This window comes from Cervus elaphus, chromosome 5 (assembly GCF_910594005.1).
Source record: "Cervus elaphus chromosome 5, mCerEla1.1, whole genome shotgun sequence".
Lineage (NCBI taxonomy): Eukaryota > Metazoa > Chordata > Mammalia > Artiodactyla > Cervidae > Cervus > Cervus elaphus.
In genome coordinates, this window is record NC_057819.1 from 116,638,141 (window position 1) to 116,661,660 (window position 23,520).

The 23,520-nt window shown below is 43.4% G+C and overlaps 1 protein-coding gene, 1 long non-coding RNA gene and 1 other non-coding gene across 4 annotated transcripts in view; all 3 read left to right on the plus strand.

Annotated features, from left to right (window-relative positions):
* Positions 1 to 13: 13 nt before the first annotated feature.
* On the plus strand, positions 14 to 5,461 carry LOC122695219. 2 transcript variants are annotated; one of them, XR_006341322.1, is made up of 3 exons: positions 14 to 133; positions 3,396 to 3,605; positions 4,020 to 5,461. It is a non-coding gene; the product is annotated as an uncharacterized LOC122695219 (long non-coding RNA). The 2 variants fall into 2 exon arrangements; XR_006341321.1 differs by having other exon boundaries at positions 3,396 to 5,461.
* Positions 793 to 865, plus strand: TRNAG-CCC. Its single transcript has one exon. It is a non-coding gene; the product is annotated as a tRNA-Gly (tRNA).
* A 4,761-nt stretch (positions 5,462 to 10,222) lies between the features above and the next one.
* The window catches only part of DBF4B (DBF4 zinc finger B), a 28,509-nt gene continuing 15,211 nt past the window's right edge, over positions 10,223 to 23,520 (plus strand). Inside the window, exons 1-7 of the mRNA XM_043900791.1 lie at positions 10,223 to 10,243; positions 10,885 to 11,026; positions 11,409 to 11,471; positions 19,353 to 19,507; positions 21,493 to 21,666; positions 22,553 to 22,603; positions 23,414 to 23,501. Of these exons, the coding sequence (XP_043756726.1) occupies positions 10,223 to 10,243; positions 10,885 to 11,026; positions 11,409 to 11,471; positions 19,353 to 19,507; positions 21,493 to 21,666; positions 22,553 to 22,603; positions 23,414 to 23,501 (694 nt within the window). The remainder of the gene's footprint in view (positions 10,244 to 10,884; positions 11,027 to 11,408; positions 11,472 to 19,352; positions 19,508 to 21,492; positions 21,667 to 22,552; positions 22,604 to 23,413; positions 23,502 to 23,520) is intronic.

Sequence of the window (23,520 nt, forward strand, 5' to 3'; positions counted from 1 at the left end):
AAATCCACGCCCACGGCACGCCGGGCTTGGAGCCCAGTTGACCCGTAGTAACCTGCTGGTGCGTTTTGTACCTTCTAAATAGAGCGCATCCTGGCTTATGCACGATCATGCGGTCTCTCTGGAATCCTGGCAGGTGAGTATTCTTAACAGACTCTTTTTTACAGTTGGGGAAGTTCAGTGACTTGGCCAAAGTCACGCGGCTACTAACTAAACAGGACTGGAACTCAGCTTCGATTCCAGCGCTTTGACAGGCCTCACCAAGCCGCCCTTTCTCGCCAATCGTAGAAAGCTAAGCCTCCCGCTCCCACACAGCTTTCAAGGAGGAAACCGCCGGCTCTGTGGAATATGCACTATGGCTATCAACTGCCACCTGGGCCTTTCCAAATTCCCCCCGTCCCCCCCCCCCCCCCCGCCCCATCCAAACTCAAGCTGCAGAAACCTTCCCTGATTCCCAGCAATCTGTGTTAAATTAAGGCCTCTCCAAAGTGCTGCGGTTGCTTCTCTGCACCTAGCATGCTTGCTTAACGCAGTACCGGACACATAGTGGGTGCTCAATAAATGAACTGGCAACCTCCAGTCGTTTCTTTCATTCACCCAGTCAACACTCACATAGAAATATCTTCGAAGAGCCTTCTTTACCCATTTTCAAGCGTTATCTAAGAACTTTTGAGGCATTGCTGCAGCTGTTGCTAAGTCGCTTCAGTCGTGTCCGACTCTGTGCGACCCTATAGAGGGCAGCCCACCAGGCTCCCCTGTCCCTGGGATTCTCCACTCAAGAATACTGGAGGGACTTCCCTGGTGGTCCAGTGGTTAAGACTCCGTGCTCCCAATGCAGAGGGTCCAGGTTTGATCCCTGGTCAGGGAACTAGATCCCACATGCTGCAACTAAAGAACTCTTACACCACAATGAAGATTGAAGATCCCACATACTGGAACTAAGACCTGGTGCAGCCAAATAAAAATTCTTTAAAAAATAAATAAAATACGCAAATTAAACCTGTAGTGAGATACCATGTTTTCTTCTCAAAGTCTGATAATACACAGCATTGGTCTATGACTGGGTGATATAGGCACTAGGAAATGTTGCTGCAGCAGATAAACTGGTAGAGTTTTGCTGGAGGGCAGTCTGAAAAGATCCAACATTTCTCCTTCTGGGAATTGATTATAATATATGCATCTGTGCAGAATGACATTTATAATAGGATATGGGTTGCAGTGACGCTTATTGTAGTGAAAGAACAGAAATAGTTTACATTCTGTCTACAGAAGACTGACTCAAGCCACAGAAACAGGGATTGTGCAGCCATAAAGGTGGAGGAAGCTCTTGATGTACTGACAACAAACTTTAGGATACATTGTTAAAGAAAAAACGTGAGGCACAGAATAATATGTATTGTTTGCTACCATTTGTGTTTAAAAAGAGGAAGGATGGGGAGAAATACATACACATATGTGACCTGGCATGTGCATAAAATATCTGGAAAGTTACACAAGGGAATGTGAAGATGGTTGTCACTGAGGAGAACTCAGGGAGACTTGTTCTAAAAGTATGAGCTATTGGGATTTCCCTGGTGGTTCAGTGGTTAAGACTCCATGCTCCCAATGCATGGGACACAGATTTTATGCCTGGTCAGGGGACTACAAACCCACATGCTGCCCAATGTGGCTGAAAATTTTTTTTTTTTTTTTTTTTTTTGTGGCTGAAAATTTTAAAAAAATAAAGTAATATAAAAAATAATGTTATTTCTTACATTAATTTACCTTGCATCTTTTGTTTTAAATCTCCTTTGCTTCCTTCCCTACCCAGAGGTAACTTCTGTTCCTGAACTTGGCATTTGTCTTCCTCTTGAATGTTTTTAAACATAGTACGTATTACTGCATATGCATATGTAATATGTGTGTATCCACGGGTATGTATCCATAAACAATATATCACATTGTTTTACATGTTGGACATTTCTTTCTGCAGTATGCTTTTTCCATTTAAGATCTTGAAAATATTTTCCTGTATTGATACCTGTAGCTCTTATCCATTCATTTAAACCACTGTGTAATATTCCATTGCTTGAATATAGCCCAGCTGATTCATTCGTCTGCTGATGGGCATTTAGATTATTTCCCAGTTCTTCAAACAGTGCTTCAAGTCCCATTCTTATATGTAATTCCTTGCCTGCCTGTGAAAAAATTTCTCTGGGCCAATGAGCATCAAACATTTTTGCTACATACTTTTAGCAGTAAAAATATTTTTGCTTTGCATACCTAGCATATGAATATATATTTATGAATTACATAATAGTGTAAACCACTATACAAAATTAGTATGTCCATCATAAGATATATAAAAGGGAAACTTAGAAAGGGTGGTTAAGGACTTCCCTGGCAGTCCAGTGATGAAGACTCCACGCTTCCAATGCAGGCAGCCCAGGTTAGATCTCTGGTCAGGGAACCAAGATCCTACATGCCATACGGCACAGCCAAAAAATAAATAACAAAAGGTTGACTTAAAAGAGAAATAATATGTTATAAATATTTATTTGTTTGTAGTACCAAAATACTTAGTGAAAATAATGTGGCTGAATATGCTTCATTCCTTTCCTACCTTATTACTATTTAAAATTTTTGATTGTAAATGCTCATAGCATAAAATTTACCATCTGAACTACATTCAAGTGTACACTTGAATAGGGCAAAGGATTCATTACTGGCAAGAGTTCCTCTTGAACTTCAGTGATTTTTCTCAACCATTGGCCAGCTGACTCCTCACTGAACCTGAAAGTTTGTACCTGGAGTGTTCACTTGTGTGTGTCATTCGGACTATTTGTAATCTTAACTTTGCTTCTTTGGACAAATCTTATTAAGCCTCTTATTCACTTCTGGGAGTTAGGAAAATCCAGATAGCATAATCTGGAAATTTATCTGGGGATGTGTAAATTGTGGAGAATATTGTAAAACCGACTCACACCGAACTCTGCAGAGAAGACACAGACAACCTGTCTAGGTAGGAAGCTCCCTTACCCTTTACCCAGATAGCTCAGTTGCTTTACTGTAAGCCGGAATCTCTGACAAGAGCACGGGAGGACACCAGTGTTAGCCTGCTTACTAAAGATTATTAAGCTTACTTGTTTTTCTCTTAAATAAAAAAATATATTCAGGATTTCCCCGGTGATACAGTGGATAAGACTCCGCCTACCAATGCAGGGGACACAGCTTCGATCCCTGGTCCAGGTAGATTCCACATTTTTGTTGTTTAGTGGCTAGGTTGTATCCTCTGACTCTTGTGACCCCATGGACGGTCCATGGGACTTCCCAGGCAAGAATACTGGAATGGGTAGCCATTTCCTTCTTCAGGGGATCTTCCCAACCCAGGGCTCGAACCTGCATCTCCTCCTTTGCAGGCAGATTCCTTACCACTGAGCCAGCCAGAAAGTCCAGATATCACAGGCAGCTAAAGCCTGAGAGCCACAACTACTGAGTCCATGCTCCAGGGCCCAAGAGCCGAAACTACTGAAACTCCTGAAGCCGAACTAGAGCCTGTGCTCTGCAACGAGAGAGGCCACTGCAATGAGAAGCCTGTGCATAGCAACCGAGACCCAGCACAGCCAAAAGTAAATAAATATGTAAATACTAATGCTTTCTTTTGGCACCTCTGTGAATATCTTGTGTCTGAGGGGTGCACACCCCTTTCAGAGACCAGGATATATCAAGAAACAGAATTGCTGGGTTGAAGGGCATGAGCCTTGCTGGCTACCACCATATTGCTCTCCCAAGTGCTTGTCCCAGTTTACATTCCCTTGCCTTCATGTTTTTACTAAAACTTGCTTTTAATATAGTTTAAATTTTGCCAGTGAAAAGGGTGTGAAAGAGCTTCTAATTGTTTAATTTGCATTACTAGCTTAGGCTTAATTTGCATTTAATTACAATTGAGTCTGAGCACTTTTTATATGTTTATCAGCCATTAAAATTTCCTCTTTTTTTTTTTTGTTTCTTTTGTTTATCTGTTTGTTTGTTGGCTGCACCAGGTAGAATCCGAGATCTTAATGACCAGGGATCAAACCTGTGTCCCGTGCGTTGGGAGCTTGGAGTCTTAACCACCGGACTGCCAGGGAGGTCCAAAATTACCTCGTCTTTAAATTGCCTGTTTATATCCCTTGTGGGTTTTTCTATTAGATTATTTGTCTTTGTCATGCTCATTTGTAGGAATCTACTTTTTCTTTCCTTTTTTCTTAATTTTTTCATTGATCTTATTAATTTTTCTTAATTTCATTAATTCCTATCTTTTATTATTTCTGACTATCCATAATCTTTGGGCTTACTTTTCATTTTCTGACCTCTCAAGGTGAACACTTAGCTAATTCATTTTCACTCTGATTTTCTAATATAGCATCCACATTTAAGGTCATACTTTATCTCTACTTTCTTTAGCTGAATTTTACAGCTTTTAAAACGGAATTTAACAGCTTTTGATCTATAGTTTTTCATTGGTGAGGTTCTAAATTTACTGCAATTTCCATTGTTTTATCTTTCTATCATGACTTATTTAGAAATGTGGTTTTTAAAATTCCAGAGTAATGTGTTTTGTTTTACTCTTTAAAAAAACTTAACTTTTTGTTATTGATTTCTAACTTCGTTTTGTGGTCATAGGATGTGTTCTGTATGACACTGGTATTTTGGCATTGGTTGATACTGTAGTGGCATAGTTCAAGTCAATTTTTTTAACGTTCCATGTACTTGAGAATATTTTCTAATATTTATATATTAAAATTTGTTAGTTATATCATTGAATCTTTTATTTATTTTTTAATTTATTATTTTTTTTTTGTCCTCCTGGATGGTGCATGGGATCTTAGTTCCTCAACCAGGGATCAAACCCTGCATTGGAAGATGAAGTGTTTACCACTGGACCACCAGGGAATTCTCCTCATTGAATCTTTTATATGTTACTAGTCTTATTTTATTTTTGTTTCATCTATCATCTATTTTTAGGAGAAAAGTATCTTAAAATTTCCTTGTATATTGTAGATTTTATAGTTTTCCCTTCCCTTTCTGGCATATTTTGATGTTGTTAGAGTCATATAAGGATTAGGTTATTTAGTCCCTGGTAAACTGTTTATCATCAAAAATGACATCTGTATTCCTAATAATCCTTTATCTCTCAAAATCTATTCTGTCAGATTTTAATATCACTGTATCAGATTTCCATTTACCCTACATTGAGAAGCAGCAGAAAACAACATGAAGAACATGGATTCTGAAGTCAGGTTGCTAGGGTTCAAATTCCAGCACTAACACCTTTTAGGTATGTGACCTCAAGCCAATTTTTAACCTCAATATGAAATGGGTTTAGTTACTACCTACCTCAGAGGATTGTTATGAAGATTAATTACTATTTTTAAAGCACTTTGAATGTTATAGTATGCATTCCATATGTATTTGTAGCATTAAATAAATAGATATATGTGCATCCCTTTTCTGTGTCATTATTTTATAGATATTTGTCTAATAAACATCATATAGCTTCTAGATATGGTAATGCTTCAGTAAATACCTCTATTACAGAAGTCATATCCTGTATGTATGAGTGTATCTGTAGAAGAACTCCTAGACACAGGACTGCTGGGTGGAAAGATACCTGCATTTATAATTTTCCTACAGCTTGCCAAATTGCCTTACACAGGAGTCTGGTACAAACCCTATGTAAGGCAATTTGGCACTCTCTTGAGAAATTGATCTTCACCAGTCTGTTAAGTGAAAAATGGTATTTTGATATAGATGTCATTTGCATTTATCTTATTTTAAGTGAGGTTGAGCATATTTGAATGCCCTTTGTATTTCCTTTACTGTGATTGTTCCCATACCCATTTTTCAATTGGGTGGTTGATCTTTTCTGGATCTATCTGTACAAGTTTTTTAGATATTGAAAAATCAATCCTTGCTCTATGGTATGAGCTGATTTTTCTTCTAAGCACTTCCCCTCAGGAATCAAAAACAACCAGAAAGAACAATTTGAATTACTATCTCAAAATATTTTCTGCCAAGTTGTAAATATTCTTTCCTAGTGGCTCTGATGGTAAAGAGTCTGCTTGCAATACAGGAGACCCAGGTTCAATTCCTGGGTGGGGAACATCCTCTGGAGAAGGGAATGGCAACCCACTCCAGTATTCTTGCCTGGAGAATTCCATGGACAGAGGAGCCTGGCAGGCTATAGTCCATGGGGTCACAAGGAATCGGACACAACTGAGTGACTTACACACACAGTAAAAGCTACCTTTTTCTGTTCACAGACTTTGCTAAACACATCTTTAATCTTTAAAACCTCACTGCCTGGTAATTATTATCTTCACTTTACAAATGAAAAAAAAAAATGAAGATCAGAGAGATTAATTTTTTTTCACTCATTTAACAACATTCATTAAGAATGTACTACATCTTGGGACTTCCTTGTTCATCTACTGGCTAAGACCCCATGCTCCCAATGCAGCAGGCCAGAGTTCGATCCCTGGTCAGGGAACTAGCTCCCACATGCCACAGATAAAGACCCTGAAGATCTTGTGTGCTGTAATTAAAACCCAGCACAGCCAGATAAATAAGTTAAAAAAAAAAAAGAATCTACTACATTCTTACTTTGGGGATATAGCAGTGAGTAAAACAGAAAAGGTCCTTGTTCTATAAACTTAACCTTCTAGGGGGGAAATATAGACCACAAACAAGTAAACTACCTTTAGGTTGGGCAGTCTCAGAAGTCCTATCTGAAAAAAATGAGATTTGATCTGATGCCTAAAAGGACAGAGAAGATCTGGGAAATGGAACCATTAATGCAAAGGTCCTAAGGCAGGAATGAGCTAGGTTTGTTCAAGACTCAGAGAAGTTTGGTCTGAGGAGCAAACTGGGAAAGCCGCTGGCCACTGGGAATTTTTTAAAAAGGAATTTGATCTGATTTTGTCAGTGAAGATAAGGTTAAGTTCTGGTTTTAGGCCCTTTTCGTTTTTGTTTTTTGGCTGCACAGCTTTTGAGATCTGAACCCGGGCCCTGGGCAGCGGCAGGCCGGAATTCTAACTACTGGACAGCCAGGGAATTCCCTCCCTTTTACATTGTTTAAAATGGAGAATCCCAAACAGCTTTTTTGTTTATGTGTACATTTGTTAATCTATTGCTGTGTAACAAATCACCTCAAAATTTAGGGACTTAAAACAACATTAATCATTTATTTTCTCAGTTTCTGTGGGCCTGCAACTTAGGAGCAGCTTGGCTGGAATTTTTCTGACTTGGGGTCTCTTGTGAGGTTGCAGTCATCTGAAAGCTAGGCTGAGACTGAAGGATCTACCTGCCAGATGGCTCGGTCACAGACGGGGAGGTCAGGACCAGCTGTTGGCAGGAAGCCTCGGTTCCTCTCCACGAGGAGCCTCTCCACAGGCACACTTGAGTGCCCTCATGTTACGGCAGCTGGCTTCCCCCACAGCAGGCATCCAAGAAAGAGCAATGAAGATATTGAGATGTCTTTAATGACCTTGCCTCCAGAGTCACACATTATTATTTCCCCAATACTCCATTGGTACAGGGGCTCCCCAGTGGTCCAGTGGTTAAGAATCCATCTGCCAATGTAGGGTAGATGGGCTCAATCCCTGGTCTGGAAAGATTCCACTTGCTGCAGGGCAACTAGGCCTGAATGCCACAACCACTGAGCCTGTGCTCTGAGCTTGTGCTTTATAAAACAAACCTCCACAGTGAGAAGCCTGCACATCGGAACTAGTGAGTAGCCCCTACTCACTGCAACTTGAGAAAGTGTGTGCAACAGTGAAGACCCAGCACAGTCTAACATAAATAAATAAATATTTTAAAAAATACTCTATTGGTATATAGCCTCACTGGATGTGAGTATGACTAGCGGGGGGCTTCCCTGGTGGTTCAGTGGTCAAGAATCCACCTGCCAATGCAGGAGACTTGCAGGAGACTTGAGTTGGATCCCTGGGTCAGGAAGATCCCCTGGAGAAGGAAATGGCAACCCACTCAAGTATTCTTGCCTAGGAGATCCCATGGACAGAGGAGCCTGGTGGGCTACATTCCATGGGGTGGCAAAAGAATCAGACAAAATTTAGTGACTAAACAATGACTATCCGTAGTCAAGGATAGTCATTGCAGGCCATCTTTGAGACCAACTACCACCATGTGGGTATCTTTAAATTTGTACTAATAAATATATTTTATGTATTTCTGTATATACTTATAAAATCATATTTGATGTTTACCATATTAGAAAGTAAAACAAGTTTAAAATGCACTTATTCATTTAAAAATAAGCCCACTGTGTGTTAAGATAAATAATGCATTTTCTTAAGCACTTAAAAAAAAATTTTTTTTGACAGGTACACACTACGATATTTTTGAATTTATTTTTGGCTGTGCTGGATCTTTGTCGTTGCATGTTAGTCTTCTCTAGTTGCGGAGAGCGGCGGCTACTCTCTAGTTTCAGTGCACGGGCTGCTCACTGAGGCGGCTCCTCTTGTGGAGCACAGGCTTTAGGCACACGGTTTCAGCAGTTGCGGTGCTCAGGCACAGTAGTTGTGGTGCAAGGACTTAGTTGCTCTGAGGCACATGGGCTCTTCCCGGATCAGGGATCAAACCCACGTCCTCTGCCTTGGCAGGTGAATTCTTATCCAGTGCACCACCAGGGAAGTCCCAATGATGCATTTTTGATGGAATTAAAAGAGTGGCATTATTTTACATTTCTGCAAATGTTTTAAATATCTGCTATAATGAAAAAGTGCTAGATTCTCATTTTTGCTTTTGCATACTCTATTGAACATTCATGACACAATGAGAGCAAAAATGTATAATGATGTTAGCATCATTGTAAAAAGAGTTTCGACCTCATGGAACCTTCTGAAAGGGCTGAACCACACTTTGAGAAACTTGAGCTAGATTCTGGTTGTTGTTGTTTAGTCACTAAGTTGTGTCTGACTCTTTGCGACCCCGTGAGCTGTAACCCACCAGGCTCTTCCATGGGATTTCTCAGGCAAGAAATAGCTGGAGTAGATTGCCATCTCCTGCAGGGGATCTTCCCGACCCAGGGATCAAACCCTGCATGTCTACTGCAATGTCTACTGCATTGGCAGGCAGATGCTTTACCACTGAATCACCTGGGAAGCCCCAGGTAATAAATGATGCCCAAATATCAGTAGCTTACAACAACAAAGGTTTATTTCTTGCTCATGCTACGTGGAGAAGGAAATGGCAACCCACTCCAGTACTCTTGCCTGGAGAATTCCATGGACAGAGGAGTCTGACAGGCTACAGTTCATGGGGTCGCAAAGAGTCGGACACGACTGAGCAACTATCACTCATGCTACATGTCAGTTATGGCTTGCCCACGGTTCTGTTGCAAGTCTTCTTCACCAAGGAACCCATGTTGACAGGGTACTCTCTGACTGGACATTGCTAGATAAGGGAAAAGAGAACTTGATAAACCAGCCTGGCTTTTAAACTTATTCTTAGAAGTGATGTGTCACTTGTTTTCTTTTTTTTTCATCAGCCAAAGCAAGTAACATGCCCAAGCTTGGGTTCCCCAGGAACTCAAATCTTCTGCAGGGAGAGGCCCCACTGGAAGGGAGACAAGGTGTTTGTGGTACATACACTTCTACCATGGGTTTAATGAACAATGCTGGTTGCTCATGGAAAATGGATTATATTGGGAAGAGGTAGGAAGCTATTTAAGCATAGAAATATGTTAGGAATTAACTGCAGTACTTAGGGCAAGAAATTAGTGGCTGGGTCTGATTTAAGAGGTACTTCGGAATTGGTAGAATTTGTTTTGGGAGCAGGGTGGGCGTAAAGGAAAGTTCTGAAAGCTAACTTAAAAGTTTTTTTTTAATTTTTTTTTTTTTTACAACATAGGTTTGAACTGAGTGGATAACGAGTTGGGATAAGGATAGGTGAGGAGGTTTTTTTTTGGGGGGGGGGCAGTGGAACAAATGTTGAACTTGTTAAGCCTGAAGTGCATGGTCTTCACCTAAATGGAAATATCCAGTAGATACTTGGCCCTATGTCTGGAGATCTGGGGAGAAGTCAGAACTCAGGCTTTAACACAGAGCTGAATTGTAAAGTTATGGAGTTGGAAGAGATCTCCTTGGGAGACAGTGTTAATAGGGAAGAGAAGAGGGCTAAAAGCTAAAGCCTTGGTGCACACCAACATTTATAAGTGGAAGTGGCATCGGATCCAGCAAACGAGATGGAGAAGGAGCCCATTGAGGTAAGGTGAAAATGGGTAGAAATGGAAGCAAAAGGAAGAAAGTGTTTAAAGAAGGAGGAAGTAGTCTGTTTCAATGTTCTAGAAGTCAGCTAGGGGAAAATGGAAGTCACAGTTGGCTGGGTAAGTACGGTTTTGATGGAGAGGTGAGAATCAAGCTCTAATCAGGAGAACTGGAGAAAACATGCAAGTGAGGAATGGAGCCACCACTTTTGATTTTTTTTTTTGTTTTTTGGGTGGGTGGATAAGTGGAAAATAAGGGGAGAGAAAAGATGTGAAGATGAAATTCTATGTATGTGAAATCTTTATGTAAACTGTAAACGCTCTATCTATAAGCGTTAGGTTTATTTTGTTATTATTGAACCCCTAGGAATTTCAAACTAGCACAATGTGAAGAATCACTAAGACGCTACTGCTAGTCCCCAGCTCGCTGGCTATTAAACCCCAAAAGATCTCAAGCCTATGAAAAGTGGACAGATGAAGAGACAGAAAGAGCAGAGTGAAAATTGAAGGGGAAGAGAGAGGTTGGCCTAGCTAATATTGTCCTCCGAGGGCCTCCGTATGGCAGTCTCACAGCTCTTACGTAATTTTAGGGGCGGGGCAAACAGGAAATTTAAACCGAACCCGCGGTCGAGGGCGCCTAGAGAATATGCTGTAGTTGCAGAGAAGCAGTCGGTGCACGGGAGCCTGAAAGAGCCCATGGAGCCCGCGATTGGGATACGGTGGCCTTGAAGGAGTACGCAGGCCGGGAAAGAGCAGAGAATTGGAGGAGGGATCCGGGAAAGGGTACGGATGCCGAAAAGCGGAAGAGGGGATAAGAAGGAAGGTGGAACGGGTCAAAGGAGTTGGAGAGGGGTTCGGGTTTGGAAAGTGGGCACAGGAATTGGGAAGCAGATAGGTTACGGGAGCTGGGGAGGGTAGAGGGACCGGGGAGGGGTCGTAGGAATTGAGGAGACATAGGTCTAAAGGCGCGGAGGATCTGGGGGAACAAGAACCTGGAAGGAGGCGCGAGAGTTGAGAGGGGGTGTGGGTTGGGATGGAGTTGAGTCTTGGGGTTCCCGGGAGCCTCGATGGAAATTGTGTGCAGGATTTGGGAGGTTGGAGGAGGGGATGATGGAAGGTCGAAGATTAGTGGAGGTGGTTCACCTGATGTTTTGTCTTTTTTCAGGCAACGATCGCCTTCAACTGGAGAGTTCAATGGATGAGAGTAAGCTATGGGCTCCGGACCCAGGTAGGTAACAGGGCCAAAATGAGGGTTTCGAGGTCACAGTTGGTACTCCTGCCACAGAGTCTTTTGGGAAGAAAAGGCCGAGAAATGTTAGCTCTCTTGGGGTTTTCTAGTTTGTGTGTGTGTGTGTGTGTGTGTGTGTCTGTGTGTGTGTGTTGGGAGGGGGTTGTTTGTGTTGAGGGATGTCATGATAAAGGTCAAACAAGAGTTTTCCCTCTGATATTATGAACAGATGGGGAGTCAGGATGGAGTAACTTATTAAACCTATATTCATGGTTAGTTTTACCATAAAATTCTTAAATTTATTGATAAACTTAAAGAGCCCCACCCAATTAGATAAGTATTTTAGCACTAGTCACTTCTCTCAATGCTCCCTTCTGCCCTCTTAGTATCGTCTAGTTTGAGTTCTGGATTTTTACAGATATGCCATTTCATTGTTGCCTTTTAAATGGTGATATATTTCACTAAATTATTTACTCTCCCTTCCCATGTGGTGTTGCTTTCTTCTGGCTCTAGTTCTCTTTTTGCTGATGAACTTCCTCCAAGCATATTTTCAAAAGGGGGCTTTATGTGATAAACTTTTTGAGGCTTGTATGCCTGAGAACATCTTTATTTCACTCTTGTATTAAAGTTCTTGAGTCAGTTTTTTTCTGTTCAACACATTGAAAAGTGGCAGTGGTCTCTTCTTGCTAAAAAGTAGATGTTGTTGAGAATTGATGTCAATCTGATTCTTGTTCCTTAGTGTATGACCTGCTTTTCCCTGTAGAAGATTTTAGATTATTCTCTTTGTATTTGTTCTTAACATTCACAATAACATAACTGTGTTAATTTCAGAGGGTTTTAGTTTTGATAAAAATGAAAATACAAGAATTGAAAACATGCAGGTCAAGAAGCAACAGTTAGAACCAGACATGGAACAACTGACTGGTTCCAAATTGGGAAAGGAATATGACAAGGCTGTATATACAGAGAACAGCGTGCAAAATGCCAGACTGGATGAATCACAAGCTGGAATCAAGATTGCCAGGAGAAATATCAACCTCAGATATGCAGATGACAACCCTCTAATGGCAGAAAATGAAGAAGACTAAAGAATCTCTTGATGATGGTGAAAGAGGAGAGTGAAAAAGATGGCTTAAAACTCAGCATTCAAAATACTAAGATCATGGCATCTGGTCCCTTACTTCATGCCAAATAGAAGGAGAAAAAGTGGAAACAATGACAAATTTTATTTTCTTGGGCTCCAAAATCACTATGGACGGTGACTACAGCCATGAAATTAAAAGATACTTGCTCCTTGGAAGAAAAGCTATGACAAACCTAGAGAGCATATTAAAAAGCAGAGGCATTACTTTGCCAACAAAGGTCTGCATAGTCAAAGCTATGGTTTTTCCAGTAGTCATGTAAAGATTTGAGCGTTGAACTGTAAAAAAGGCTGAGCACCAAAGAATTGATGCCTTCAAACTGTGGTGCTAGAGAAGACTCTTGATAATCTCTTGGACTGCAAGGAGATCAAACCAGGCAATCCTAAAGGAAATTAACCCTGAATATTCATTGGAAGGACTGATAAGTGAAGCTGAAGCTCCAATATTTTGGCTACTTGATGCAAAGAGCTGACTCATTGGAAAAGACCCTGATGCTAGGAAAGATTGAAGGCAAAAGGAGAAGGGGGTGGCAGAGATGAGACAGTTAGATAGCATCACTGACTCAATGGACATAAATTGAGTAAACTCCATGAGATAGTGGAGGACAGAGGAGCCTGGCATGCTGCAGTTTATGGGGCTGCAGAGTCAGACACAACTTAGCAACTGAACATCGACCATTCATCTGCAAGTGATTGTGCACATTGCTCTGTTTTTTAAAAATTCTTATTTATATATTTTTGACTGCACTGGGTCTTCTTTTCTACTCAGGCTCTTTCTAGTTGCGTCCAGGAGGGTCACTCTAGTTGCCGTGCACAAGCTTCTCATTGCAGTGGCCTCTCCTGTTGCAGAGCACGGTCTCTAGGGCATGCGGCCTCTAGAGCACAGGCTCCATAATTGTGTCTCGGGCTCAGCTGCTCCAAGGCATATGGGATCTTCCTGGATCAGGGGTCGAACCCATGTCTCCCGCATTGGCAGGTGGATTCTTTACCACTGAGCCACCAGGGAAACCCTAGCAGGGATTACTTTTTAATGTTAATCTCTGTTGGGTGATGGGGATAGTGGGTTCTTAATCCACATGACTAGTATGAATTTGAACTCCAGTCTCTTGGGAGGCTTGTACTTTGGATTTTCAGTGAAGATTTTCCTTTCATGTGGAGCCCAGGCTAAGGTAGGCAGTATTCCTTTTTTGTCTTTTCTAGTGGATGGATTCTTTTCTGGCTTCCCTTTTCTCCTAGATTCATGCAGGAGTTCCCAGTCCTCACTCCCCACTTGAGGCTTGCATAAGACCTCATCTCTAGGGCTCTTGTGGCTCTTCAGTCCCAAGCTGTTTGCTTTTAAGTCCACAGACTCCCTCAGGGCAGTCAGCATTCACTTTCACCACTGTGGTTTTCAACTTTCTCATCATTTGGGGCACTTTTGTTGTCTTCTTACTAATTTTGTGGACTTAGCAGTTAGATAGGATTGGTATTTCTATTTCAGCTGGTATTTTTAGATACTTGTGTTAGGAGGGCTTTTAGGTAACCTGCTCTCCAGTATTACCTGAAATGAAGCCAAACTCCTCTCTTTGTCTGCAGCGTCCTGAAATTTCATGAATAGCGTGCCATGGGACTTCTTTCATTCATGGAGCTAGCACCTGGTGGAAACTTTCAACCTGGAGGCTCATGTTCTTTAGTTTCTTTGTGTGGATTACCACATTTTATCCATTCATTAGTTGATGGACAGAAGAGTTTTCTGTTTCCTGGCTATTATGAATAATACTGTTGTAAATATTTGTTTCCGGGTTATCATTTTTTTCTTTGAATGTATACCTAGAAGTATAATTGCTGGGTCCTATGGCAAGTCTCTGTTTAACTTTTTGAGGAACTGGCAGACTTTCCCCATTGGCTACACCATTTACATTCCCACCAACAAAGTATGAGGGTTCCAGTTCTGTGGGTCCTCACCAACACTTGTTATTGTCTGTCTTTTTTTGTTAAAGCCATCCTAGTGGGTTTGGCATAAGATCCCATAGTTCAGAGTTTAGAGCACTGGTCTTATAAACCAGGTGTCGGGAGTTCATATCTCGCTGGGGCCTGCTAAGCAGTTCTCTTATTGGGCTTGCCTCGTGGCTCAGATGGTAAAGAATCTGCCTGCAATGCAAGAGACCTGGGTGGGATCCCTAGGTTGGGAAGATCCCCTGGAGGAAGGCATGGCAACCCACTCCAATATTCCTGTCTGGAGAATCCCCATGGACAGAGGAACCTGGCAGGCTAAAGTCCATGGAGTCGCAAAGAGATGGACACGACTGAGGGACTCAGCATATGGACAGTGGGTTTCAAGTGGTATCTCTTTGTGGTTTCAATTTACATTTTCCTAACAAGGCTAATGACCTTGTGTATCTTTTCATGTGCTTATTGGTCATTTGTATACCTTTGGAGAAATGTCTATCTGTTGCTTATTTTTAAACTGAATTTTTTTTTTATTATTTGAGGTGTTTTTTTAACTATTGTGTTTTTTTATATCCCTTATCTTCAATTAATTATTTTATTTACCTGCTGTTCTTCTTTTATGTTTCTGGTATGCTCCTTGCCTTCTTGAGATATTTATTATGCTTTAAAACTCTTCCTTCTGTCTGGTCCATTACTTATGACAGAAGGACAACCTATGCCAGAGAAAGCTTCTTTTATAGTACTTGCTTTCTTCGGTTGCCTCATACTTTCTTAGAAGCTAATGTTCCCTCGAGACTGCTAGCCACTCTAATTGATAATGTGCTCCTGGAAGGAAGATGTAAAAGCTTAGGTTCTATGTTATGCTCCTCCTTTGAGTTCAGGGGTTGGGGTTTGGTTAGAGGAGGAAAACCACCCTAAGGTGGGGAGCCCCTGGTTCCAATGTGGGCTCAGTCACCACCACCCCCCTCAATACATGTCTTTGCATGTCTTGCAAATACTTATTTGCAAGAGCTGCTGTTTTCCTTGAGTTGTAATTTCCTAATTCACCAAATGAATAGTGAGAAGGGAGGAAAGTTCATTTGTGCCAACCAGCTCACTGACCTCCTTGACTTCACAACTCCCCTTGACCCTGACCTTTTGTTAACTGCTTCTCACACACACACACACACACACACACTCACTCACACTCACACTCCACCACTGCCCTGATATTACCCTACTGTCTCTGGTTGGTGCTGGACTGCTTACCTGCACTGGCTACAGGCAGGCAGGGACCCGCTGAGCACAACTAGAAGCTATTCTCCAGTCTCACCCTCCTGCGAGTCCCGGCACTCTTCCGCTCCAGGTGTGCTGTTCACCCAGCTCAGCGCCGCCCGCACCCGCACGCCAGTGTCTGACTCTGCCGTTCATCTCATCTAATTCCTTCTTTCTTCAGAGATTTCCCTAGGATTAGGTCCTGTGGAGAAAGTTGTAGGCCTGTGTGAATGTCAAAAGGGCTTACTCTGAGAAAGCCCTCTATACAAATATTGAATCATTATGTTGTATCCCCTGGAACTAATATAATGTTGTATGTCAGTTAGACTGCTCAATCAAAGGAAAAAGAGGACCTTCCCTGGCGGTTCAGTGGTTTAGACTTCACCTCCCAATGCAGGGGTTACCGGTTCAGTCCCTGGTTGGGGAGCTACGACCCTTCATGGCTCACCTTCTGGAGAAGATGGCCTTGGGGAGGGACCCAAAATGGCTACAGTTAGAATAATGCCCTGGCCTGACATCCAGCTGGTATTCCTGGTATGGCTGGATCAGATGTTTCTGGCCAGTCTCCATCCTGAGTGCTTATTAAGTATTTGAATAGCTCCTAAATACCATTACCTGACACCATTTATGATATTTTACTTATCCCATATCGACTGCCCATGAGAGTGGGTGTTTATTATTACCACTATTTCAGAAATGAGGAAATAGAGACTGAGACATCCTAAGTGAGATTACTGTGACTTCAGGGTTGCACAGCTAGTAAGAAATGGAGGCAGGACTCAGAACAAAGGCCCTTTCTGTTAAATGCCAAGCTGACTTTCCAGTTTTCGGTCTCTATATACCTAGGACTTTTAGGAAAGGGGAGGTTTACAGGACCAGAGGGTGAATGCTTGAAGGTCAGATGCTAGCTGAGGATGGGAAAGCAGGATCTAGTTTAAGCATTATGGGAATGGTAATCACATGTAAGTCAAACATCTCTTCCCAGGGACTCCTTGGTGGTGCCGTGGCTAATACTCCAAGCTTCCAATGCAGGGGGCCTGGGTTCAGTCAGTGGTCGGGGAACTAGATCCCACATGCCACAGCTAAAGATCCCACCTGATGAAACTAAGACCCAGTGCAACCAAATTAAAAAAAAAAAAATCTCTTTCCCAAGTAGTTTTCTGTCTAATGGAGACCCAAAGGAGTGAGTAAACAAGAATGTGAAGCTGAAAATACTACAAGGACAGATAATAAGTAATTTGTAACTCAGAAAAAGAAAAATAGTATCTCATCAGGGCAAGCAGGGTTTAACTAAAGAGGTCCAATTAAAAGCCTGGCTGGATGGTAGATAGAAGAGTTGCAGGAATTTATAGAATCAAAGAGTTTTAGAAAATTTTTTAAAATATCAGGTCCCGGGGCTTCCCTGGTGGCTCAGTGGTAAAGAATCCACCTGCCAATGCAGGAGACACAAGTGTGATCCCTGATCTGGGAAGATCTCACAGGCCTCAGAGCAGCTAAGTCCGTGCTGCACAAATATTGAGCCTGTGCTCTGGAGCCCAGGAACTGCAACTGTTGAGCGCATGTACCACAACTATTGAAGTCCACATGCCCTAGAGCCCGTGTTCCACAACAAGAGAAGCCACCGCAGTCAGTGTCTGTCCTCTTAGTTTTGTCAGGCTCGTATTCTTATTTACTCTTTCCTTTGAGTCCACCTCTGACTTCATTAGACCAGGAACCATTTTGGGAAGAGATTTTTTTTTCATTCAGTTCAGTCGCTCAGTCATGTCCGACTCTTTTCGACCCCATGGACTGCTGCACACCAGGCTTCCCTGTCCATCACCCACTCCTGGAGCTTGCTCAAACTCATGTCCGTCAAGTCAATGATGCCATCCAACCATCTCATCCTCTGTTGTCCCCCTCTCCTCCCGCCTTCAATCTTTCCCAGCATCAGGGTCTTTTCCAATGAGTCAGTTCTTCACATCAGGTGGCCAAAGTATTGGAGCTTCAGCTTTAGCATCAGTCCTTCCAATGAATATTCAGGACTGATTTCTTTCAGGATTGACTGGTTTGATCTCCTTGCAATCCAAGAGACTCTCAAGAGTGTTCTCCAACACCACAGTTTAAGGTTCAAAAGCATCAATTCTTTGGCGCTTAACTTTCTTTATGGTCCAAATCTCGCGTCCATATATAACTACTGGAAAAACCATAGCTTTGACTAGATGGACTTTTGCTGGCAAGGTAATGTCTCTGCTTTTTAATATGCTGTCCAGGTTAGTCATAGCGTTTCTTCCAAGGAGCAAGCATTTAATTTCATGGCTGCAGTTACCATCTGCAGTGATTTTGGAGCCCAAGAAAATAAAGTCTGACTGTTGCCTTTGTTTCCCCATCTATTTGCCGAGAAGTGATGGGACCAGATTCTATGATCTTAGTTTTCTGAATGTTGAGTTTTAAGCCAGCTTTTCATTCTCCTCTTTCACTTTCTTTCTTTTTTTTTCTTTCACTTTCATCAAGAGTTTCTTTAGTTCTTCTTTGTTTTCTGCCATAAGGGTGGTGTCATCTGCATACCTGAGGTTATTGATATTTCTCCCTGCCCTCTTGATTCCAGCTTATGCTTCATCCAGCCCAGCATTTCTCATGATGTACTCTGTGTATAAGTTAAATAAGCAGGGTGACAATATACAGCCTTGATATACTCCTTTCCCAATTTGGAACCAGTCGGTTGTTCCATGTCTGGTTTTAACCGTTGCTTCTTGACCTGCATACAGATTTCTCAGGAGGCAGATCAGGTGGTCTGGTATTCCCATCTCTTTAAGGATTTTCCACAGTTTGTTGTGATGCAGGAGACCCTGGTTCGTTTCTTGGGTTGGAAAGATCCACTGGAGAATGGAAAGGCTACCCACTCCAGTATTCTGGCCTGGACAGTTCCATGGACTGTATAGTCCATGGGGTTGCAAAGAGTCGGGCACGACTGAGTGACTTTCACTTTCACTTTTTTCATTAATTAATTAATTTGGCTGCCACTGGATCCCTATGGCATGTAGGATCTTAGTTCCCCAACCAGGGATTGAACTGGTGGCCCTTGCATTGGCAGGCAGACTCTTAATTACTGGACCACCAGGGAAGTCCTGATAGTTCATTGGTTTTTATTGCCAAATAGTATTCCATCATATGAATATACTGCATTTTGCTTACTGTTTTATTCACGTTTGAATTGTTTCCACTTTGGGGCTACAGTGAATAATGCTGCTATGAACTTTATCTGGATGTATGTTTTCATTTCTCCTGGGAGTATGCCTAAGAATCCAGTTGCTTATGTTAACTCTATACTTAACCTTTTGAGAAACAGCTGCACTGTTGTCTAAAGTGGCTGCACCATTTTACCTTCCGAACATCCATGTATGAGGATTGGGTTTCTCTGCACCTGGGCCTCCCAAGGGCAGGAACCTCGTGTCCACCTTGGTGCCCAGGGCCTGGCCAGGCACCACACAGGGGCTGTCAGCAGTGAAGGCTCCTTGACCCCCAGGGCTCTCTCTTACCTCAAGCTTTTCACTGTCTTCCCCTTTACTGCTGTTTTCTAGGAGCTCAGCTCGGAGTTTCCAGTTGTCTGGGAAAATGCCAGGAGAGCTCACCAGATGCCAGGAGGCAGCCCTTTTCTGGAAAGTCCTTCTACTTGGATCTGCCTGCCGGCAAGAACCTCCAGTTTTTGACAGGGGCCATTCAGCAGCTGGGTGGGGTAGGTAACCTGCTTCTCCCACGTGCCTTCGTGGATTATAGGGCCGGAGCTGGAGAGGGGTTCTGCCTGTGACTTCCAGGTATTTTCAGGGGTATCACTGCATTTTCCAAAGCAGCTTAGATGTAAACCATTTTTTAAAAGTAAAGTTAATTTTTTTTCCTAATTAAAAAAGTAATTTCTGTTCATTCTAGAATTCTGGAGAACTGGAACAGCAGAGTGGCACTGCTAAGGAGTGGACTTGTGGGGATAGGAGAAATGTGTGGCCATGAAATCATTTATCTTTTTGCCATATTACAGAAGGTAGACAGACATACTCCTTCAACCTATAGCTTTAAAGATTTTTTTAAATTGTAATAAAATTTATATGAGATAAAATATGCCTTTGTAACTGTTTATAGGTTCATTCTTCTTAATTTAAAAAATGTTTTATTTTATTTTTTTAAAATTTTTTCTGCCATGGGTCTTTATTGTGGCACACAGGCTCAGTAATTGCAGCGTGTGGATTTAGTTCCCCAACAAGAGATGGAACCCATGTCCCCTGCATTGTAAGGCAGATTCTTAATCACTGGACTACCAGAGAAGTCCCTGTAAATTAATTATTTTTAAATTCATGGACATTAATTACATTCACCCTGTTGTATAACCATCACTCTCTGTTTCCCAAACTTTTATCACCCCAAACAGAAGCTCTGTAACCTTTAAGCAAGAACTTCCCATTTCACCTCCCCCTACCTCCCCAGAATTCACATCTACATTATGTTTCTGAATTTGCCCATTCTAGATACCTTGTATCAGTGGGATCACTGATGTTGGTCCTTTTGTTTCTGGTTTATTACACTTTAAGGTAAAGGTTTCAAGGCTCACCCATGCTGTACAGTAGATCAGAGTTTCCTTTCTCTCTCATGACTGAACAGTGCTCCACTGTATGGACAGACCACATTTTGCTTATCCATTCATATGTTAATGGACACTCAGTTTGTTTCTGCTTCTTAGCTATTATGAATAAGGCTGCTGTGAACATGGGTAGACAAGTGTCCATTCGAGTCCCTATTTTCAGTTCTGTTGGATGTATACCTCGGAGAGGAATTGCTGGGTCATGTGGTAATCCGTGTTTAGCTTTTGAGGGACCTCAGCTTCTTTTTTAAACCTAAGTGCCAGGTTTCTCCAGTCATACTCAGAGAGATCATCCATCCTTCCTTTCACAGGTGTGCTGGAGCTGGCTGGTCCTGGCCCATGAGAACCAATTGTTAGCATCTCTTTCCAGTTCCACATTCAGTGATGTCATATGGCTACCTTGAAGTCAGCCCCAGTAGTGTTTTACCCCACAGAAACCAGCAAACACTACAAAGCAGGGTTTTGGGGTTTTTTCCCCTTTCACCCCGAGTCCGGCATTAAGTGTTTGCAGCTCGCTGCTGCTTATTTCCATCTTTTCTTCCCCCAGACATGAGGTGTGTCATTGTGTTTCCAGCCCTGTTTTGGGTTTCTTAGGATGAGTCAGACCCTCTCAGTGTCATAAAGGGCTTGCAGGTAAGATGAGTGGATACTTATGCAGCTGAGTAATATCCAGAACCCAATTTTATTTCAGGCTCCTCTTGGTAGTGTGGTCAAGATGACAGATGCAGCATCTGGATGGCCTGGTGCATCGTCACAGCAAAATCACGGCTTAGGCAAGCTCTTGATCCTCCAGTCCCATCAGTGTGCTGTCTCTCTGGGCAAAGCCTAACTAGTCAAATATCAGAGCCCACGAGGCTCTGCTGGGAGGAGCTACAGTTCTGGAGTCAAGAACCTCTGTCCTGTACATAAGCCTTATTATATTTTGGAATGAGGTCTTCTCCGGGGCCCAGCACAGGATTGCATCTGGTCTATTTAAGGACTTTGATTCTGGAGCTTCTGTGAGCCAACCTGATTTCCTTCCTCGACCTGTCAATATTGATGATTCTACTTCTGCCTTTTAGGTTTCAGCCACCTCTGTGATCTGGTTTCAGGTAATTGAGGGTTTTCTGAGCAAAGAAGTAAGTTACATCGTGTCCAGCCGCAGGGAGGCGAAGGCCGAGAGCAGCAGGACAAGTCCCAGAGGCTGCCCCAGCCCCAGCGAGGTCACAGTGGACACACCGCCGAAAGGCAGCCGTGCCAGGCCCGCACAGAAGGCCATGGACCCAGTAAGAACCTCGTGGGGCGGGAAGGGTGTGTCTAATAAACAAAGGAAGTAGGCCTTTGTGAGCCCGCTCTGACAGTTTCTGGTTTTAGTTTCATCTGGTTTATTTTAATCTCTCATTTGAATTCAGGGGCTGAAACTATCTTATCACAGCTCTGGATCCACACACCTCAGCAACATGCTGTCCCGATGCCCTCCCTTCTGCGATAAATATTCACTTTTTCTGGGACTCCAGAGTCTGAGATACAGAAACAGTAGGGGAGGACTTTCCTGGTGGTTCAATGGTTAAGAATCCACCTGCCATTGCAGGGGACATGGGTTTGATCCCTGGTCCAGGAAGATCCCACATATGACGGGGCAACTAAGCCCATGCACCACAACTACTGAATCTGTTTTCTCTAGAGCTTGTGCTCTGCAACAAGAGAAGCCCACACACCACAACTCGAGTAGCCCCTGCTTACCACAACTAGAAAAAGCCCACGTGCAGCATTGAAGACCCAGCGCAACCAAAAATAAATAAACATTTTTTTTAAAAAATAAGAAAAAGAAAGAAACAGGAGGGGAATAAACCAGAGAGGGCTTGTTAGGCTTGACCGACACTTGTCTGCTGGGGAGTGCGAGCTTTTAAAGAGAGATCTAAAAAAATAACAAAGAAGAGAGGTCTCAGGACCTTTGCAACACTTGACCTCGGGTGAATTCAAAATGCCGCTGCCCAGGCTGCAGCTCCCTGTGAGTGACTCAAACCTGAGGTTGGCTTTGCCTTTACCTCTGGAAGCTGCTCCCAGCTTTCCAAGGGACATGACTCCCAGACGTCCTGGCCAACCCCTGTGGAAAAGTGTTTGTGCGCAGGTGGTCTCCACAGCTCCCCCATCGCTCCTTTCTTCCACCAGGTGCCTCTGAGCAGAGGGAAGGAGCTCCTGCAGAAGGCCATCAGAAACCAGGTGAGCCGAGGGGGCCGGGCTGGAGGCCGGTGTGTCTGATGCAGGGAGAGAATGAGCCCCGCCTCTGAAGGTTCTTCTGAAGCTCTGACACAAAGGCACCCCCGGCCCGACGTGTAGCACTGTCATGATTTCCTCCTTTCTGACGAGGAAGTGGGGCTCAGAGGAGTTCAGTCATCTGTCCAGAGTCACCCGGGCTGGAGGTGGAAGAACCAGGTTTTGACTCCATGATCTTAAGATCCTGGGAGAAATGCAGCGGGGCGTCTTTCGCACGTAGCTATTTATCCCTTCTGTGAGGACCCAGGGCCATCACAGTTGAGTGGCAGCAGGAGGAGTTAAGCTGATCTTGCAGAGGAGTAGTTCCAGTGCCGTCAGGCGGGTGCCCCGGCCGTGGGGTGGGACGCAGGAGGGTGGTGTGGCCAGCGTAGCTTCCTGTTCAATGAGGATGACTGTCACTGGTGTTTATTGTATCCCTCCTGTGGGCTCAGAGCATTCCTCGCAGAGGCTCTCCTGACAGGCTGCTCACATGAACACACATATCCCTTCCTGGTCCCGAGGTGGCCGGAGCAGAGCCACCAGCCAGATCAGCCGTCCATCCCCTCCCAAGGTGGCCAGCCCGTGCGGAAGGACAGGGTCTTCCCAGGGGTTGGAGTCGACTCTCCAGGCTCTGTGCTTGCCCTCCTGCCCACCTTCTCGCAACAGCCCCTCACATGGATGACCCGGAGCTCCCAGAAGCCAGGCCGGCCTGTCCCCAGGTGGTCGAGCCTCGGGCGGGAGTCTCGTGCTCCCGCCTGACTCCGCTTGTCTTTCCAGGGCAGCAGCAGCGGAGGTGGCAGTGGGCACAGCAGCAGCCTCCTGAGCAACGCCCGCTCCTGGGGGGTGCAGATTCTCCACGTGGACGGTACCCTTCCTGCCTGGGG